The following is a 19,122-nucleotide window of genomic DNA, read 5'->3' as shown; positions in this document are numbered from 1 at the left end:
TCTGTCACCCAGGCTGGAGTGCAGCGGTGCAATCTCAGTTCACTGCAACCTCCGCCTCCTGGGTTCAAGTGATTCTCCTGCCTCTGCCTCTCAAGCAGCTGGGACTACAGGCGCCCACCACCACGCCCGGCTAATTTTTTGTATTTTTAGTAGAGACAGGGTTTCACTGTGTTAGCCAGGCTGTTTTCAATCTCCTGACCTCGTGATCCACCCACCTGAGCCTCCGAAAGTGCTGGGATTACAGGTGTGAGCCACCATGCCTAGCCGAAAACCTTTTTAACTAATGAATTTACTTGTGACTACTGTATTCATTTGATATAAAAATAATGACCATTCACAGGCCAGGCCCGGTGGCTCATGCCTGAGGCGGGTGGATCATCTGAGGTCAGGAGTTGGAGACCAGCCTGACCAACATGGAGAAGCCCTGTCTCTACTAAAAATACAAAAATTAGCCGGGCGTGGTGGTGCATGCCTGTAATCTCAGCTACTCGGGAGGCTGAGGCAGGAGAATCACTTGAACCGGGAAGCAGAGGTTGTGGTGAGCCAAGATCAAGTCATTGCACTCCAGCCTGGGCAACAAGAGCGAAACTTCAGCTCAAAAATAAATAAATAAATAAAATAAAATAATGACCATTCACATCTTTCTTTTTATGGCACTTGATTTTTATCTAGGTGGATTTCTGTGAAAGGGACAATCAGATAAGGCAATTTTGACTTTTCTTTTACTAAAATAAAGGTTTTTTGTTTGTTTGTTTGTTTTTGAAACAGAGTCTCACTCTCACTCAGGCTGGAGTGCAGTGGCGCAATCTTGGCTCACTGCAGCCTCCACCTCCCCGGTTCAAGTGATTCTCCTGCCTCAGCCTCCCGAGTAGCTGGGATTACAGGCATGTGCCACCACATCTGGCTAATTTTTGTATTTTTAGTAGAGAGGGGGTTTCACCATGTTGGCCAGGCTGGTCTCAAACTCCTCGATTTAGGTGATCCGCCCACCTCGGCCTCCCAAAGTGCTGGGATTACAGGCATGAGCCACCAAACTGGCTTTGGTGTCTTCTTAATAATGACAGTTACGCATCAACTCCTGGGAGTTTGTCTACTCCACGGCAGGGATTTGACCGAGAACAGCAGTACTCAAGCTTTGCACATTGGAATTGCCTCAGAGCTTTAAAACATACTGGTGCCCCATCCCAACAACCTCACTATTTTTTTTTTTTTTTTTTTTAAAGAGATAGGCGGGCGCGGTGGCTCAAGCCTGTAATCCCAGCACTTTAGGAGGCCGAGATGGGCGGATCACGAGGTCAGGAGATCGAGACCATCCTGGCTAACACGGTGAAACCCCATCTCTACTAAAAATACAAAAACGAGCCGGGCGAGGTGGCGGGCGCCTGTAGTCCCAGCTACTCAGGAGGCTGAGGCAGGAGAATGGCGTAAACCCGGGAGGTGGAGCTTGCAGTGAGCTGAGATCTGGCCACTGCACTCCAGTCCGGGCGACAGAGCGAGACTCCGCCTCAAAAAAAAAAAAAAAAAAAAAAGAGATGGGGCAAGCCAGACGCCGTGGCTCAAACCTATAATCCCAGTGCTTTAGGAAGCTAGATGGGAGGATTGCTTGAGCCCAGGAGGTCGAGACCAGCCCAGACAACATAGCAAGACCCTATCTCTGCAGGAAAAAAAATTAAAAATTAGCCTGGCTTGGTGGCACATGGCTGTAGGCACAGCCACTAGAGAGGCTGGGGTGGGAAGACTGCTTGAGCCCAAGAGTTCAGGGTTACAGTGAGCTGTAATCACACCACTGGACGCCAGCCTGGGTGACAGAGTGAGACCCTGTCTCAAAAAAAGAGAAGAAAGAAAGAAAGAAAGAAAGGAAGGAAGGAAGAAGGAAGGAAGGAAGGAAGGAAGGAAGGAAGGAAGAAGGAAGGAAGGAAAAAAGAAAAAAAAAAAAAAAAAAAAGAAAAAAGAAAGAAAGAAAGAAGAAAGAAAGAAAGGAAAGAAAGAAAGAAAGAAAGAGAAAGGAAGGAAGGAAGGAAGAAAGAAAGAAAGAAAGGAAGAAAGAGAAAGGAAGGAAGGAAGGAAGGAAGAAAATCACCACTGCACGCCAACCTGGGTGACAGGGTGAGATCCTGTCTCAAAAAATAAAAAAAAAGGAAAGAAAGAAAGAAAATCAGGCCGAGTGCGGTGGCTCACGACTGTAATCCCAGTACTTTGGGAGGCTGAGGCGGGCAATCACCTGAGGTCAGGAGTTTGAGACCAGTCTGACCAACATGGTAAAACTCTGCCTCTACTAAAATTACAAAAAAAAATTAACTGGGCGTGGTGGTGGGCGCCTGTAATCCAAGCTACTCGGGAGGCTGAGGCAGGAGAATCATTTGAACCCAGGAGGTGGAGGTTGCTGTGAGCCTAAACTGTGCCATTGCACTCCTGCCTGGGCAAAAAGACCAAAACTCCATCTCAAAAAAAAAAAGAAAAAGAAAATCAGAAACTAGATACAGGAACCTAGGATGAAGTTGGGTATTAAAGCAAGAGGTTTTGGCCAGGCACGGTGGCTCACGCACTTTGTAATCCCAGCACTTTCGGGGGCTGAGGCAGGAGGATCACATGAGATCAGTTCAAAACTAGCCTGGAAAACAGTGAAACCTCATCTCTACAAAATATATAAAAATGCCGGGCGCGGTGTCTCACGCCTGTAATCCCAGCACTTTGGGAAGCCGAGGCAGGCAGACCATGAGGTCAAGAGATCAAGACCATCCTGGCTAACACGGTGAAATCCTGTCTCTACTAAAAATACAGAAAATTAGGCGAGCGTGGTGGCAGGCGCCTGTAGTCCCAGCTACTCAGGAGGCTGAGGCAGGAGAATGGCGTAAACCCGGGAGGGGGAGGTTGCGCGAGCTGAGATTGCACCACTGCACTCCAGCCTAGGTGACAGAGCGAGACTCCGTCTCAAAAAAAAAAAAAAAAAATTAACTGGGTTTGGTGGTGGCAGGCACCTGTAATTCCAGCTACCCAGGAGGCTGAGGCAGGGGAATCACTTGAACCCGGGAAACAGAGGTTGCAGTGAGCCAAGATCGCTCCACTGCACTCCAGCCTGGGAGAAAGAGTGAGACTCCCTCTCCAAAAAAAAAGAAAAAAAAAAAAAAAACACGATGGCCCCCCTCTCTCCAATCCTTACAAGACAAAGACATTTCTACCTGCACTGTCTCCATCTCCATCCCGGAGCATGCAGGATGGTATTAAGCTTGAACTTGACCCATTTGTCAAAGGTACAATGACCTGTTCTCATATGTACCCTGAATCCTTTCATGTTACGCTTTTTGGCTATAGGCAAGAAAACAAAGAGAAATTCTTGCTGTTGCCAAGACAGACATGGGGAATTTCCAAGGCCTGCCTTGTGAAAGTCACCTCGTCCCTTCTTCCTTGGCCCGGTGAGAAGTTCAGAGGTTTCCCTTGGGGATGCCCAGAACACAGCCTAGGATGATGAGCAGAGGCGGGAGAGCCTCCTAGGAGATGGTAAAACTCCCTAGGAATTTTCACATTCGGAAGGGAGTGAAGGGGGCTGGCATTGCTTGGGTGAAAAAGGAGGGAAATTGAATGGAGAAGATATAGCCAGGAGCGGTGGCTCCTGCCTGTGGTCCCAGCACTTTGGGAGACATGGGCTGGAGGATTGCCTGAGCTCAGGAGTTTGAGACCAGCCTGGGCAACATGGAGAAACTCTGTCTTTACAAAAAAAAAAAAAAAAAAAATTGGCCAGGCACAGTGGCACGCATCTGTAGTCCCAGCTACTCAGGAGGCTGAGATGGGAGAATCGCACAAACCTGGGAGGCAGAGGTTGCAGTGAACTGAGATGGCACCACTGCAGTCCAGTCTGGGTGACAGAGCAAAACCCTGTCTCCAAAAAAAAAGAATTGAGGCTGGGCACAGTGACTCATGCTTGTAATTCCAACACTTTGGGAGGCCAAGGTGGGTGGATCATCTGAGGTCAGGAGTTCGAGACCAGCCTTGCCAACATGGTAAAGCCCCATCTCTACTAAAAATACAAAAATTAGCTGGGCGTGGTGGCTGGCGCCTGTGGTCACAGCCAGGGAGGCTGAGGCAGGAAAATTGCCTGATCCCGGGAGGCGGAGGTGGCAGTGAGCCGAGATTGCACAACTGCACACCAACCTGGGCGACAGATTGAGACCCTGTCTCTAAAAACAAGAGGAATTGAGGACATTAGAAAGAGAGGAATTCTGTTCTACTTAATCCATTCACTTTCTATTCAGCTAATCAGGGCACATGCAAACTCAATCTTCATTCATTAACAACTAATCCATGGCCCGGCATGATGGCTCACGCCTGTAATCCCAGCACTTTGGGAGGCCAAGGCAGGTGGATCACCTGAGGTCAGGAGTTCCAGACCAGCCTGGCAAACATAGTGAAACCCCATCTCTACTAAAAATATAAAAATTAGCCGGGCGTGGTGGTGGGCACCTGTAATCCCAGCTCCTTGGGAGGCTGGGGCAGGAGAATCGCTTGAACCTGGGAGAGGAGGTTGCAGTGAGCCGAGATTGCACCACACTGCACTCCAGCCTGGGTGACAGAGTGAAATCCTGTCTCCAAAAAAAAAGAATTGAGGAGATGAAAAAGAGAGGAATTCTGTTCTACTTAATCCATTCACTTTCTATTCAGCTAATCAGGGCACATGCAAATTCCATCTTCATTCATTAATAAACGAATCCATTTTCCATTCACTGATATGCCTGCAGGGCCCTGGAGCACCACCATCCCTCCCCTAGGTCCAGGATGTGATTCTGAACCTACAGTCAGACTGGACCACCTCTCCCCCCATGCCGCCAGAATATCCACAGGAACTCCCTCACCTACAATAGACGGATTACATTCCTCCCTACTCTTCCCACACTGTCAGCGTCTGACTGGTGTGAAGTTTCCGTGTTTTTATGTGTATTTTACTACCAGGGTCGGCTAGATAAGGAGGAGCTTTCATTACATCCTGGAAGTCTGCCCCTGGCACACACGCACAGCCGTCCTCCCTTCCCCCCACATCTGATCTAATTCTCTCTCTGCTCTGCTGAAGCTGGCCTGGCCTAAGAGGATTAGAGCATTTGCTAAACGGGACCAGGACAGGGTCAGAGAAACCGCGGTGGGGAGACCCAGGGCCAGGATGGCCACCAGGGGGCGGCAGAGGAAGCGAGAAGCGGAGAAGGGTGTGGAGTGCCGAGGAGGGGGCGCTCGTTGGCTTAGCACCATGAACTATTTTCATTTTCAAATTTACAATGTTCAGATAAGTTATGAGAATTCAGAAGAATTGAGGTAGGTTCCCGGAAACAAAATAAACAGATCAACTGAATCCTATGTACAAGTATATTTTTTAAAAATAAGAAATTTAAAATACCATGTAAAATATCAGACAATAATAACAATGAAGTACAAGAAATAAATCTACAGAAAGATGCTTGCAAGAGCTCTGTGATTAAATAATCGCATTTCAGCCAGGCGCGGTGGCTCACGCCTGTAATCTCAGCACTTTGGGAGGCCAAGGTGGGTGGATCACCTGAGGTCAGCAGTTTGAGACCAGCCTGGCCAATATGGTGAAACCCCATCTCTACTAAAAATACAAAAACTAGCCAGACATGGTGGTGTGCGCCTGTAATCCCAGCTACTCAGGAAGCCGAGGCAAGAGAATCACTTGAACCCGGGAGGTAGAGTTTGCAGTGAGCCAAGATTGCGCCACTGCACTCCAGCCTGAGCAACAGAGTGAGACTCTGTCAGAAAAATAATAACAATAACAACATTTCATGAAGAACCTTTGTAAAACACCAACTGAATGAACATAAATAAGTACTAAGTGGACTAGACTTTGTACAAACTTCAATTTCTCCCAAAAACATTTATAAATGTAATGTCATTCCAATTAAAATTCCAACAATTTTCTTGAAGAAACTTGAAAGCTCAAGTCTGGGCAACATGGAGAAACATTGTCTCTACAAAAAATACAAAAATTAGCCGGGTGTGGTGGACCACACCTGTAGTTCCAGCTAGTCAGGAGGCTGAAGTAGGAGAATCACTTGAACCTGGGAAGCAGAGGTTGCAGTGAGCCAAGATGGCACCACTGCACTCCAGCATGGATGACAGAGTGAGACCCTGTCTCAAGAAAAAAACTTTTATAACAGTTTTTGTCCATCAAGTCTAATTTTTAAATTGAGTTTTTTCTTCCACTAAAGTATCAATCTGCTGATGAATGTTTTGAATGCTACGCACAGTGATCTACTTAACAAAAGCAAGAAGAAGACAAGCCACAGAATAGGAGATCTTCGCAGAATATTAACTCCCAATAGAGTTTTATGTTAAAACATCGTGGCTGGGTGCAGTGGCTCATGCCTGTAATCTCAGCACTTTGGGAGGCTGAGGCAGGCGGAACACTTCGAGGTCAGGAGTTCAAGGCCAGCCTGGCCAACATGGTGAAACCCCGTCTTTACTAAAAATACAACAATTAGCCAGGCACAGTGGCTGGCACCTGTAGTCCCAGCTACTCAGGAGGCTGAGACTCAAGAGAATCACTTGAACCTAAGAAGCAGAGGTTGCAGTGAGCCAAGATCATGCCACTGCACTACAGCCTGGGTGGCAAAGCAAGGCTCTGACTCAAAAAAATACTTATATGAAATCAACTACAGAAAATGGGCCCAAAAGAGCATGAATAGTCACTATTTAATAAAAATAAGAAAAAATTAAAAAAAAAAACTAAAAATAGTCACTATTTGAAAATGCCTAATGCCCACATGAGAATTTCTCAATCTCTCAATCATCAGGGAAATGGATATTACAACCACAAAGCCACAAGTCACTGGATCAAACATTAAAAAGTCTCACAATCCTCAGTGTTGGGGAGGACACTGACCAGCAGGAGGGCTGGGAAAAGCCCTTTACAAAGCTCTCAAGAGGCATCCACTAATGCCAAACATCCCAGTGAGCAGCGACTCCAATCCCAGCAGAGAAATGCTCAGGCTCAATTCAAATGAGAGGCAGGCACATCCACAGGCCACCTGTGATGGCTGCACAGTGAAGACAGCAAATGTCTGCCTGTAGCAGGGTGGGTAAAGGGTGGTGCATTCACTGCAGAAAGTCACCAGCAGTGTAGATCAGCCACTCCAGGCCCTCTGGGATCTGAAGAACTTTGCAGGCACAGGCCCCCTATAAATCCAGTAATGACCTAAGGACTGAGTGATTTTCGTCCACGGAGCCATCCTTCTCTTCATACTGAGATGTCGTGGTAAAGAGTGAGGATTCCTCGAACAGGTCTACGGGCGGAAGCAGCTCCGTGAAGTCAGGGAATAACTGGGTTTCTGGCAACAAGTTGGAGGCATAGGGGCTCTGAGGCCACACGGCGTCTGGGGCTGGGGCTGGGAGTGATCCTGAACCTGGCATCAGGGCTCTGCCTAGGACTGGGTCTGGGATTGGACCTGGGCCCGAGATGGGGGCGGGGAATGGACCTGGGCTCGAGCCTGGATCTAACATTGAGCCTGAGAGTGGGCCTGACATGCGGCCTGGGATCTGGGCCGGGCCTGGGATAGGGCCTGGACCCTGGGCAGCCAGGAGGCCCTCCTGTGCTCCACACCCAGGGCCACCCCAGGTCTGGTGGAGGCTGTAGGTCGTGGGTTCTGCTGCTGGGAGGACTCCCCAGGGGCCCGGCTGAGGGGAGATCCAGGAACCCCGGCCCTGCGGGAACTCAGGACCCCCAGGGACGGAGGCGAAGCCTGCAGGGACTAGGGGTGCAGCGCGGGCTCCTCGGCCTCTCCGCCCAGGGACGCGCTGGGGCTGCTGCTGGAGCCGTCGCTCCCGAGCTAGTTTGGCGCGGCGATTCTTGAACCACACCTGGGGGCAGAGGGGACAGGGAGGAGGTGTGAAGGAGGGGCTCGCGCGGTCCGGTGAGCCGCTTGGGGGTGGGGCCAACCTCAACCTCTCCCTCTGTTCACCCCCACCCGGCACCCACCATAAGAGGGCCCCCGGCTCCCAGACCTGGAGAAGGGAGGGGAGAAGGGTGGGGTGGGAGGGAAGGAGCGGGGTCTGCTGCCCGGGAGCCCGGGGGACCAGGGAGGGTTCGAGGGGAGGGACCGCGGGTTCTGAGGGGGGCCTGAGGTCTGGGCACCGGGAGACCTCGTGGGGTACAGCTTGGGCCGATCCTGTGGGCGGGTTTGGGTTAGCATAGAGTTGGAACAGGACTCAGGATGCAGCCCGGGTCTACACTGGCGGGACCCCTTGCGTGGCAGGGCAGGAGGTGGTAGGGCGGCCCAGGCCGGGTGAGTGACAGAGGTGAAGAGGCTCCTTGGGGTGACTGGGGTGGGCGGGGTGGGGCTGGGAGTCAGACCTGCAGTTGGTGCTCCTTGAGATCGAGTGTCTTCGCCAGACTCAGTCGCTTGTCATAGTTCGGGTACTGGTCGTTCTGAAAGTAACTTTCTAGCACTTCCTGCTGGCTTTGAGTGTAGACTGTCCGCTCCTGCCTCTGTCTCCTTGGAGGGTCCGGGGCCACGGGAGGGCCTGGGAGCGGGAGGGAAACAGGTCAGAGAAGCCCCCAGGCAACCCCCGGCCCCCTTAGGTACCCCATCCCCTGCCCGAGGCCAGGAGCACAGGCAGTGTGGGCTGGGGCGGCACCGCAGATGGCAGCCGGGTATCTGGACCAGACCTTGCACTTCCCTGGGCCTCAGGATCCACATCTAGGAAATGGGCATGATAACAGGTCCTGTATTATTAGGGACCCCACAGAAGGGAAGGCAGGGAGCCTAGGCATCTCACCAGGGAGCAGACAGGGCTGCTTCAGGCCTGCTCAGCCCTCCCCAGCTGCCCCTTCCCCTCCCATCCAAGGGCTATAGGGACCCTGACACTTGCAGGGGTGCAGGCACCTGCCCAGTCCTCTGCTCCACTCAACTGCATGGTTTAATTTCTTTCCTTCTTTCTTTTTCTTGGAGAGGGGATCTCGCTCTGTCACCCAGGCTGGAGTGCAGTGATGTGATCACGGCTCAAGGCAGCCTCCACCTCCTGGGCTCAAGCAATCCCCCCGCCTCAGTCTCCCGAGTAGCTGGGACCACAGGTGTGCACCACCACCCCTGGGTAACTTTTGTATTTTTGGTAAAGACCGGTCTCACTGTGTTGGCCCAGCTGGTTTCAGAGTCCTGGGCTCAAGTGATCCTCCCACCGTGGCCTCCCAAAGAGCTGGGATCACAGGCGTGAGACGCCCCGCGCGGCTGCATGATTTTTCATTTCCCAAAGGCCGCTAAGTTCTCCCCTCTCTGCAGGACGGGAAGCCTCCCGCACAGGCCCAGCCCTGCTCTGGCTGCCCAGATCTGCACTCTGCAGCCTCGGCCACAGGATCAGCTCAGACCTCTCACACCCCTACCCTCGCTCACCTTGGAGATGACCAGGGTCTTGCATCCTGCGTCCTGCTCTGTTCCCAGACATGAGTGTGTACTGCCAAGTGCTTGGCTCTTAAATCACTTCTATGCTGTGCCCACCCTGGCCCACCCTGCTGGGACCCTCCCTTTCCCACCCTGCCCTGCAGTCCCGCCCCCTGGAGGAGCTGAATGATGGATGAATCCTTCATCACTGATCAGGTACTGCCTGCCAAGCTGTGCTGGGAGCCGGGGAACCTCAGTGGGCAACACAGCCTTGGTTTCACCCTCATGGGCCCAGGCAAGGTGGCATTCCACGTGGGGTTGGGGGGGTCAGCATTGTGACCTGTGGTTGGGGTCCCCATCTCAGGAGAGGCACCGCCAGTCAGCCCCCAGGAGTCATCCTTGTTCCTTCCCAGGGCTGGGGCCCCGCATGACCAATGTCAGCGAGTCTAGCCACTCCTCCCAGCTCCTGGGCTGCCCACCTCGTCCAGCCACCATCCCTCCCTCCTGGATGACCCTACAGCCTCCTCTTTGGTCCTTTGAGGCCACTCTGGCCCCTACTATTCATTCTTGTAGTTACCTCTCCTCCAACCAGGAGGGGACTCAGGTCTGATGGATGTTTCCATGGGCCGCTGCTGACCGGCTCTTGTGAGTGAATGAACCCGCTGCTGATATATACAGGGAACCCATGACCTTGGTTCACACAAGTTAGGTCCCTTAGAGATGCATCCGCTGTGTCAGACCCCTGGCTGCCCTCATCTCCTCATAGCAGGACCCACGTGGGTTCAGGGGTCAAGGAGATTAACAAGGCTTATGATCCGGGGAGCTAAAAATTAGTCAATCAAGGCCAGACACGGTGGCTCACACCTGTAATCCCAGCACTTTGGGAGGCCGAGGTGGGCAGATCACCTGAGGTCAGGATTTCGAGACCAGCCTGGCTAACATGGCAGAACCCCGTCTCTACTAAAACTACAAAAAGAATAGCTGGACCTGGTGGCAGGCACCTGTAATCCCAGCTACTTGGGAGGCTGAGGCAAGAGAATCACTTGAACCTGAGAGGCGGAGGTTGCAGTGCAGCCTGGGCAACAGAGGGAGACTCCGTCCCCACTCCCCACCAAAAAAAAAAAAAAAAAAAGAAAAAGAAATGACTCATGCAATCAATTTCAAAATTCAATAAAACTTAGACATAAACAGGCCTCGCTCATTGTTTTCACCGGCTACTGAGAGTTCTGTTGTAGAAAGCAGCATCCCCAGCAATGATTCCTCATCACATGCGTTGTCCGGCTTCATCTACAGGACATGCTGGGAACACAGTAGTGACCCTGGTGATTTTGCACTGTGGCTATTTATTTGGCCAACAAAGGCATAAACAGATGAACAAGCTCACTGGTACTATTTTGTGAAGATAGACATTTAAATATAAGAAAATTCGGCTGGGCGCAGTGGCTCATACCTGTAATCCCAGCACTTTGGGAGGCCGAGGCGGGAGGATAACCTGAGGTCGGGAGTTCGAGACCAGCCTGACCAACATAGATGAACTGCGTCTCTACTAAAAATACAAAATTAGCTGGGCATGGTGGCACATGCCTGTAATCCCAGCTACTCAGGAGGCTGAGGCAGGAGAATTGCTTGAACCCTGGAGGTGGAGGTTGTAGTGAGCCAGTATCGCACTATTGCACCCCAGCCTGCACAACAATAGTGAAACTCCGTCTCAAAATAAATAAATAAATATAAACTGAAACAAAACAAATAGTGACTGGGCACGATGGCTCATGCATGTAATCCTAGGGCTTTGGGAGTCAAGGCAGAAAGATCACTTGAGGTCAGAAGTTCGAGACCAGCCTGGGCAACATAGCGAGACCTTATCTCTACAAAATATATATATTTTTTAAAAGCTAGCCAGGCGTGGTGGGAGGTACCTGTAGTCCCAGCTACTTGGGAGACTGAAGCGGGAGGATCCCTTGAGCTCAGGAACTTGAGGCTGCAGTGAGCCATGATCAAACCACTGCACTCCAGCCTAGGTGACACAGCGAGACCCCGTCTTGGAAATAAATAAATAAATTGTAAAACAAATAGATCGTATGTTTACAAGTTCACTGCACTATTTTTTTCCTTTCTTTTCTTTTTCTTTTTTTTTTTTTTTTGAGACGGAGTCTCACTCTGTTGCCCAGGCTGGAGTGCAGTGGCGCAATCTCGGCTCACTGCAAGCTCTGCCTCCTGGGTTCATGCCATTCTCCTGCCTCAGCTGTTGTAGAAAGCAGCATCCCCAGCAATGATTCCTCATCGCATGCGTTGTCCCCAGCAGCTGGGACTACAGGTGCCCACCACCATGCCTGGCTAATTTTTTTATATTTTAAGTAGAGATGGGATTTCACCATGTTAGCCAGGATGGTCTCGTTCTCCTGACCTCATGATCCACCTGCCTCGGACTCCCAAAGTGCTGAGATTACAGGCGTGAGCCACTGCACGTGTCCTCACTGCACTCTTTTAAACGGTTGCTTAGTATCTCATAGTGGCATCCTTCCATCATTGTATCTATATTCTGCTTCCTTTCTGGGAACATTTTACCATAATTGCACATTTTGTTCCACTTTTAGGTAGCCGGGAACACATTATTCACCAAGGCAGATGATGGCCCTGCTGTCAACAGGAATGATCTCGCAGTTTTCTTGGTCTATAAGTTGTGGGTAAAAGGTCCCCCTCTCTGTAATTTCTAAAAGAAGTCAAGTGTAAGACTTTGCATATTCGAGGCCAGGCGTGGTAGCTTATGCCTGTAATCCCAGCACTTTGGGAGGCCAAGGTGGGCGGATCATGAGGTCAGGAGTTTGAGGCCAATCTGGCCAACATAGTGAAACCCCATGGCTACAAAAAATACAAAAAAATAGCTGGGCGTGGTGGTGGGCGCCTGTAATCCCAGCTACTTGGGAGGCAGAGGCAGGAGAGTTGCTTGAACCCAGGAGGCAGAGGTTGCAGGAAGCCTAGATCGCACCACTGCACTCCAGCCTGGGTGACAGAGCAAGACTCTGTGAGAAAAAAAAAAAAACTTTGCATATTCGATTGGCAAAGATTAAGACAAGAGACTCTACCTAGGCTTAGTAGGTGAAGGGGTAGGGAATCTGATTATTTCTCCAGAAATGGTTTTGGAGCATAGGTTGGTTTTTTGTTTTGTTTGGTTTTGGTTTTGGTTTTGGTATTTTTGGTTTTGAGACAGGGTCCTGCTCTGTTGCCCAGACTGGAGTACAGTGGCACGATCACAGGTCACTGCAGCCTTGACCTCATGGGCTCAAGCGATCCTCCCACCTCAGCCTCCCAAGTTGCTGGGACTACAGGCACCCACCACCCTGCCCGGCTAATTTCTTATATTTTTTGTAGAGACAGGGTTTTGCTCTTTTGCCCAGCCTGATGTCCAACTCCTGGGCTCAGGTGATCCTGCTGCCTCAACCTCCCAAATTGCTGGGATTGTAAGTGTGAGCCACCATGCCTGGCTGGTTGGTTTTTAAGACTGACTTGGTGATACCTGTCAATGTCCATCAGCTAAAGCCCATCAGAGGGACACCAGTAGTCAAGCAAAGTTGAGTTTATTGTCTTCTTGCAAGAAGGAGGAACACGAAAGGGAAGAGAATCTTTGGGGCCTCTCAATAAGAGGGTGTTTGAAAGTATGTTTTAGATTGATGCGAAAGGAATTGTGGCTTTTGCCCTTGCCTTTTTTTTTTTTTTTTTTTTTTTTTTTGTGAAATGGTGTCTCGCTCTGTCACCCAGGCTAGAGTGCAATGGAGCGATCGATCTCAGCTTATTGCAACATCTGCCTCCCAGATTCAAGCGATTCTCCTGCCTCAGCCTCCCGAGTAGCTGGGATTACAGGCACCCACTACCACGCCCAGCTAATTTTTGTATTTTTAGTGGAGATAGGGTTTTGCCATATTGACCAGGCTGGTTTCAAACTCCTGACTTCAGGTGATGTGCCCGCCTCAGCCTCCCAAAGTGCTGGGATTACAGGCATGAGCCACCACTCCCGGCTGCCCTTGCTTTTAATGGCAAATGTTATAGGATTTGAGCTTATTTGATAATTTTGGAAAGGGTTCAAAACAGAGTGACTTTTATACCAAAAGAATGTAAACAGGCCGGGCGCGGTGGCTCAAGCCTGTAATCCCAGCACTTTGGGAGGCCGAGACGGGCGGATCACGAGGTCAGGAGATCGAGACCAGGCTAACATGGTGAAACCCCGTCTCTACTAAAAAAATACAAAAAACTAGCCGGGCGAGGTGGCGGGCACCTGTAGTCCCAGCTACTTCGGAGGCTGAGGCAGGAGAATGGCGTAAACCCGGGAGGCGGAGCTTGCAGTGAGCTGAGATCCGGCCACTGCACTCCAGCCCGGGCGACAGAGCAAGACTCCGTCTCAAAAAAAAAAAAAAAAAAAAAAAAAAAAAAAAGAATGTAAACAAAAAAAAATGTTTAAAAACAGGAAAAAAAAAGAATTTAAATCAGGGAAACGAAGAAATATTTGTGCACTAATGTTCATAGCAGCATCTTTTACAATAGCCAAAAGGCTGAAACAATCCAAATGTCTATCAAATGAATGAACAAAATGTGGTCTATCCATGCAATGGAATATTCTTCAGCCTTAAGTAGGAAGTTCTGGCACAGGCTACAACCTCCATGAACCTAGAAAGTATTTATGCTAGATGAAATAAGCCAGGACAAATATTGTATGATTCCACTCCCAAGAAATATCTAAAAGAGACAAATTCATAGAGACAGAAAATAAGCTAGAGGTTCCCAAGGGTTGGGGATGGGGAGAATGAGGAGTTCAATATTTGATAAGTACAAAGTTTCAGTTTGGGGCCGGGTGCCCTGGCTCACGCCTGTCATCTCAGCACTTTGGGAGCCTGAGGCAAGTAGATTTCTTGCCCAGGAGTTCCAGACCAACCTGGGGAACATGGTGAAACCCGGTCTCTACTAAAAATACAAAAATTAGCCAGGCGTGCTGGCAGGCACTACTCAGGAGGCTGAGGCGGGAGGATCACTTGAGCCTGAGAGGTGGAGGCTTCAGTGAGCCAAGATAGCACCACTGCACTCCAGCCTGGGCAACAGAGCGAGATCCTGTCTCTAAAAACATAAAAGTAAACAAATAAATTAAAGTTTAGGATGGTAAATTGTATGTTATGCCTGTTTTACTGCAGTTTTAACAAATAAGAAAAGTGGTTTTGCTCTGGGTTCGATGCTGTCAGGAAAAGAGGGTCATTCTGATTCTCTTACCTTGAAGGTGAAGGGGATGAGGAGTGCCCAGAACTAGGGTTTTTGTATAGAAACAGTGTCACTTGTATTTGACAGAATAGGAGGACATGGATCTTTGTGGTTTGAACAACATATTTCTCTCTGGGTTCAGACATGATTACAGAGAGCTCGGGGCAACACAAGGAATAACCTTGTGCGTTTGTGCTTGTTTCTTTGTTTAAATCCAGTTCTTGCACCATGCATTGTGTTTTATGAAATCCTTTCTTTTTTTAACAATGTTTGTTTATTTATTCATTTATTTACTTATTTATTGAGACGGAGTTTCGCTCTTTCACCCAGGCTGGAGTCCAATGGTGCGATCTTAGCTCACTGCAACCTCTGTCTCCTGGGTTCAAGCGATTCTCCTGCCTCAGCCTCCCGAGTAGCTGGGCTTACACGCGCCCACCACCAGGCCCACCTAATTTTTGTATTTTTAGTAGAGATGGGGATTCGCCATGTTGGCCAGGCTGGTCTCGAACTCCTGATCTCAGGTAATCTGCCCACCTCAGCCTCCCAACATACTGGGATTACAGACATGAGCCACCGTGCCCCACCTGAAATCCATTCTATCCAAAGAGAGAGCATGGAAGGCCTGGATGTGAGTGCAAGGCCAGCCCCTGGCCATTGGGGGCTGCTTTTCTCTTTCTGGTATTTCACCAACTCCCTTGTACTGAACATTCCAGGCAGTATCTCAGAGCAGCTGGGAAGCCCTGGAGGTCCTCATTATTATCAGCTGTGTGACCTTGGGCAAAAGCCTTCCTCCCTCCAGGATCAGTTTCCCCACCTATACAATGGGCCTGGGTGGATTCAGGCATCTCTTATCATGACATCTGCTCAGGAGGGGACCTGGCACAGAGAACCCTCCCTGATCCCTCCCCTGCTCCCCTGGTTTGGAGAATCCTCCCCAGTCCTTGCATGCTTGTCCCCAGGGCAATGTCACTAGCGGCCCTGCCTCACCTCACCTCTCCCCTGCAAGAGATACTGATCAACATTATTATCTTGAAAACCAGCCTCCTCCCAGCCCCCACCAATGCACCAAGTTTAAGTCAGCAATTTTCTTTTTTGTTTTTTTGTTTTCTGTTTTTTGGTTTTTTGAGACAGTCTCCTCTGTTGCCAGGCTGGAGTGCAGTGGCGCAATCTCAGCTCACTGCAACCTCTGCCTCCTGAGTTCAAGCCATTCTCCTGCCTCAGCCTCCTGAGTACCTGGGATTACAGGCGCCCACCACCATGCCTGGCAAAGTTTTGTGTTTTTAGTAGAGCCAGGGTTTCACCACATTGGCCAGGCTGGTCTCAAACTCCTGACCTCAAGTGATCTGCCCACCTTGACCTCCCAAAGTGCTGGGATTACAGGAAGGAGCCATCATGCCCAGCCATAAGCCAGCAATTTTCAAGATCTAGTTGGCATCAGAATCCCCTGAAGAGCTCCTTAAAACCCAGATCCCTGGGTCTCACCCCTAGAGTTTCAGTTTCTGATTAGCAGGTGATGCTGACGCCACTGAGATGCAGCAGGAACCACACTTTGAGAATGGCTGTTGTCAGCTCAGCGGCAAGCCTCTCTATCCACCTCAGCCCCACACCTGGCCTCTGTCTCAGAGCTTGCCTTGTTTAGGGACAGGAAGAGGCCAGCAAGCCAGGGCAAGAAGGATGGAGACTTGAGCCAGGGCCAGATGGCATCAGACCTTGGAGGAGCTCAAATGTCATTCCCAAAAAACAGAAAATAAGAGAGAGGTGCAGAAGTAAGGAAGACATCATAAGCTTGGGAAGCCGGGCGTCGCGGTGGGGTACAGTGGGGAGAAGAAAAAAATAAGAAGACAGATACAAGAAACAGGCCAGGCACGGTGGCTAACACCTGTAATCCCAACACTTTGGGAGGCTGAGGCAGGCAGATCACAAGGTCAGGAGTTCGAGACCAGCCTGGCCAACATGGTGAAACCCCGTCTCTACTAAAAATACAAAAATTAGTCTGGCGTGGGTAGCAGGTGCCTGTAATCCCAGCTACTCGGGAGGCTGAGGCAGGAGAATCACTTGAATGTGGGAGGCAGAGGTTGCAGTGAGCTGAGATCGTGCCATTGCACTCCAACCTGGGTGACGGAATGAGATTCTATCTCAAAAAAAAAGAAAGAGAGAGAAAGAAAGAAAAAGAAAGAAAGAAAGAAAGAAAGAAAGAAAGGAAGGAAGGAAGGAAGGAAGGAAGGAAGGAAGGAAGGAAGGAAGGAAGGAAGGAAGGAAGGAAGGAAGGAAAAGAAAAAGAGAAAGAAAGAAAAGTAGGAAAAGAAAGAAAAAAGGGAGGCCGGGCACAGTGGCTCACACCTGTAATCCCAGCACTTTGGGAGGCCGAGGCAGGGGATGGGAGGGATCGCTTAAGCCCAGGAGTTTGAGACCAGCCTGGGCGACAAAGTGAGACCCCAACTCTACCGAAAATACGAAAATTAGCCGGGCGTGGTGGTGCATGCCTGTAGTCCCAGATACTTAGGAGCCTGAGGTGGGAGGACCATTTGAGTGTGGGAGGTGAAGGCTGCAGTAAGCTGTGATGGCATCACTATACTCCAGCCTGGGTGACTCAGCAAGAACCTGTCTCAAAAAATTAAAAAAAGAAAAAGAAAAAGAACACAAGTTTCTTGAACCATGCTTGAGCAGCAAAGTAAAGAGACAAGAAGGCCGGGCGCGGTGGCTCACGCCTATAACCCCGGCACTTTGGGAGGCCGAGGCGGGTGGATCACGAGGTCAGGAGATCGAGACCATCCTGGCTAACACAGTGAAATCCCGTCTCTACTAAAAATACAAAAAAAATTAGCCGGGCGTGGTGGCGGGCACCTGTAGTCCCAGCTACTTGGCAGACTGAGGCAGGAGAATGGTGTGAACCTGTGAGGCGGAGCTTGCAGTGAGCCGAGATCGCACCACTGCACTCCAGCCTCGGCGACAGAGTGAGACTCTGTCTCAAAAAAAAAAAAAAACATAAAATGACAGTGTAGAAATTGGAAAACAAGACATAGGTACAGTTTTGCTCCCACATGCACAGCAGGCATGAAGAGTGACACATAGGAAGCTGCTGAGAATGGTGGCCCCATGGACAGGCCGCCATGGGACCAGGGAGAATTTTCATGGCATGCCCTGTGAATTCCCCAAGGGGCAGGGTTATTAACGATGCAAAATGTAAGTGAAATTTACATGAACCAGGCGCAGTGGTTCATGCCTGTGATCCCAGCACTTTGGGAAGCCAAGGTGGGCGGATCGCTTGAAGTCAGGAGTTCGAGACCAGCCTGGCCAACATGGCGAAATCCCATCTGTGCCAAAAAGACAAAAATTAGCTACATGTGGTGGTGTACACTTGTAGTCCCAGCTACTTGGGTGGCTGAGGCAGGAGAACCGCTTGAACCCGGGAGGCAGAGGTTGTAGTGAGCCCAGATCGTGCCATTGCACTCCAGCCTTGGCAACAGAGTGAGACTCCATCTAAAAAAAAAAAAAAAAAAAAGTAATAAAATAAAATAAAGTCTATTGTATTTTTAGAAAATTAGTTCCTTTCTCTGGTAGCTCTAGACCACATTCCCTTTCTCTTGGGAATAGAATTTCTTTTTCCCAAATTCATAGAAAATAGCTGCTTTTTCATCTACTGCTCTGGGCCTCGGGTTTTCTCTGGAAAATGTCTCCTTTCTGGCCCACCTATAGGGGCATTGAAGTAAAACATTGGTTGAGGAAAATTCACACACCAAGTGTAGTGGTGCAATCATGGCCCATACAGCTTGGTGCTGCTGGGAGTATTCTGTTTTTCACTCTGGGCGGTGATTACACAAATGTGTTCCTTCCTTCCTTCCTTCCTTCCTTCCTTCTCTCTCTCTCTCTCTTTCTTTCTCTCTTATTTTTGAGATAGGGTCTCCCTATGTCACCCAGGCTGGTCTCAAACTTATGAGCTCAAGCGATCCACCGTCCTCAACCTCCCAAAGTGTTGGGATTACAGGCGTGAGCCACCGCACCCTGCCATGTATGCATTTCTGTTAGTACAATACTAGAAGTAGAATTTTGGGGTCACAGATAAGCCATTTGTTCAAATTTTATAGATAACGCAGAACAGATTTCCAAATCGATTTTACCAGTTTACATTTTCGGTTACTCCATATCCTCACCAAAACTTGGCATGGTCTGTCTTTATTTTTTGTTTGTTTGTTTGTTTTTGGCAGGGGTTGGGGGTGGGGAGGAGGATGGAGTCTTGCTCTGTCATCCAGGCAGGAGTGCCGTTGGGCAGTCTCATCTCACAGCAAACTCCGCCTCCCAGGTTCAAGCGATTCCCCCACCTCAGCCCTCCAAGTAGCTGGGATTACAGGCGCCCGCCACCATGCCCGGCTAATTTTTGTATTTTTAGAAGAGACGGGTTTTCACCATGTTGGCCAGGCTGGTCTCAAATTCCTGCCCTCAAGTGATCTGCCCGCCTCAGTCTCCCAAAGCGCTGAGATTACAGGCGTGAACCACCACACCTGGCCAG

At 49.8% G+C, this 19,122-nt stretch overlaps 1 protein-coding gene across 1 annotated transcript in view; it reads right to left on the bottom strand.

The window, feature by feature from the left end:
- Nucleotides 1-7,176: 7,176 nt before the first annotated feature.
- The window catches only part of CRX (cone-rod homeobox), a 29,314-nt gene continuing 17,368 nt past the window's right edge, over nt 7,177-19,122 (bottom strand). The window contains exons 2-3 of the mRNA XM_033229275.1: nt 8,351-8,520; nt 7,177-7,857 (exon numbers count right to left, since the gene is read on the bottom strand). Of these exons, the coding sequence (XP_033085166.1) occupies nt 7,177-7,857; nt 8,351-8,520 (851 nt within the window). The remainder of the gene's footprint in view (nt 7,858-8,350; nt 8,521-19,122) is intronic.

This window comes from Trachypithecus francoisi, unplaced genomic scaffold, assembly GCF_009764315.1.
Source record: "Trachypithecus francoisi isolate TF-2019V2 unplaced genomic scaffold, Tfra_2.0 Lachesis_group12, whole genome shotgun sequence".
NCBI lineage: Eukaryota > Metazoa > Chordata > Mammalia > Primates > Cercopithecidae > Trachypithecus > Trachypithecus francoisi.
This window is presented reverse-complemented; position numbering and strand designations above follow the sequence as displayed.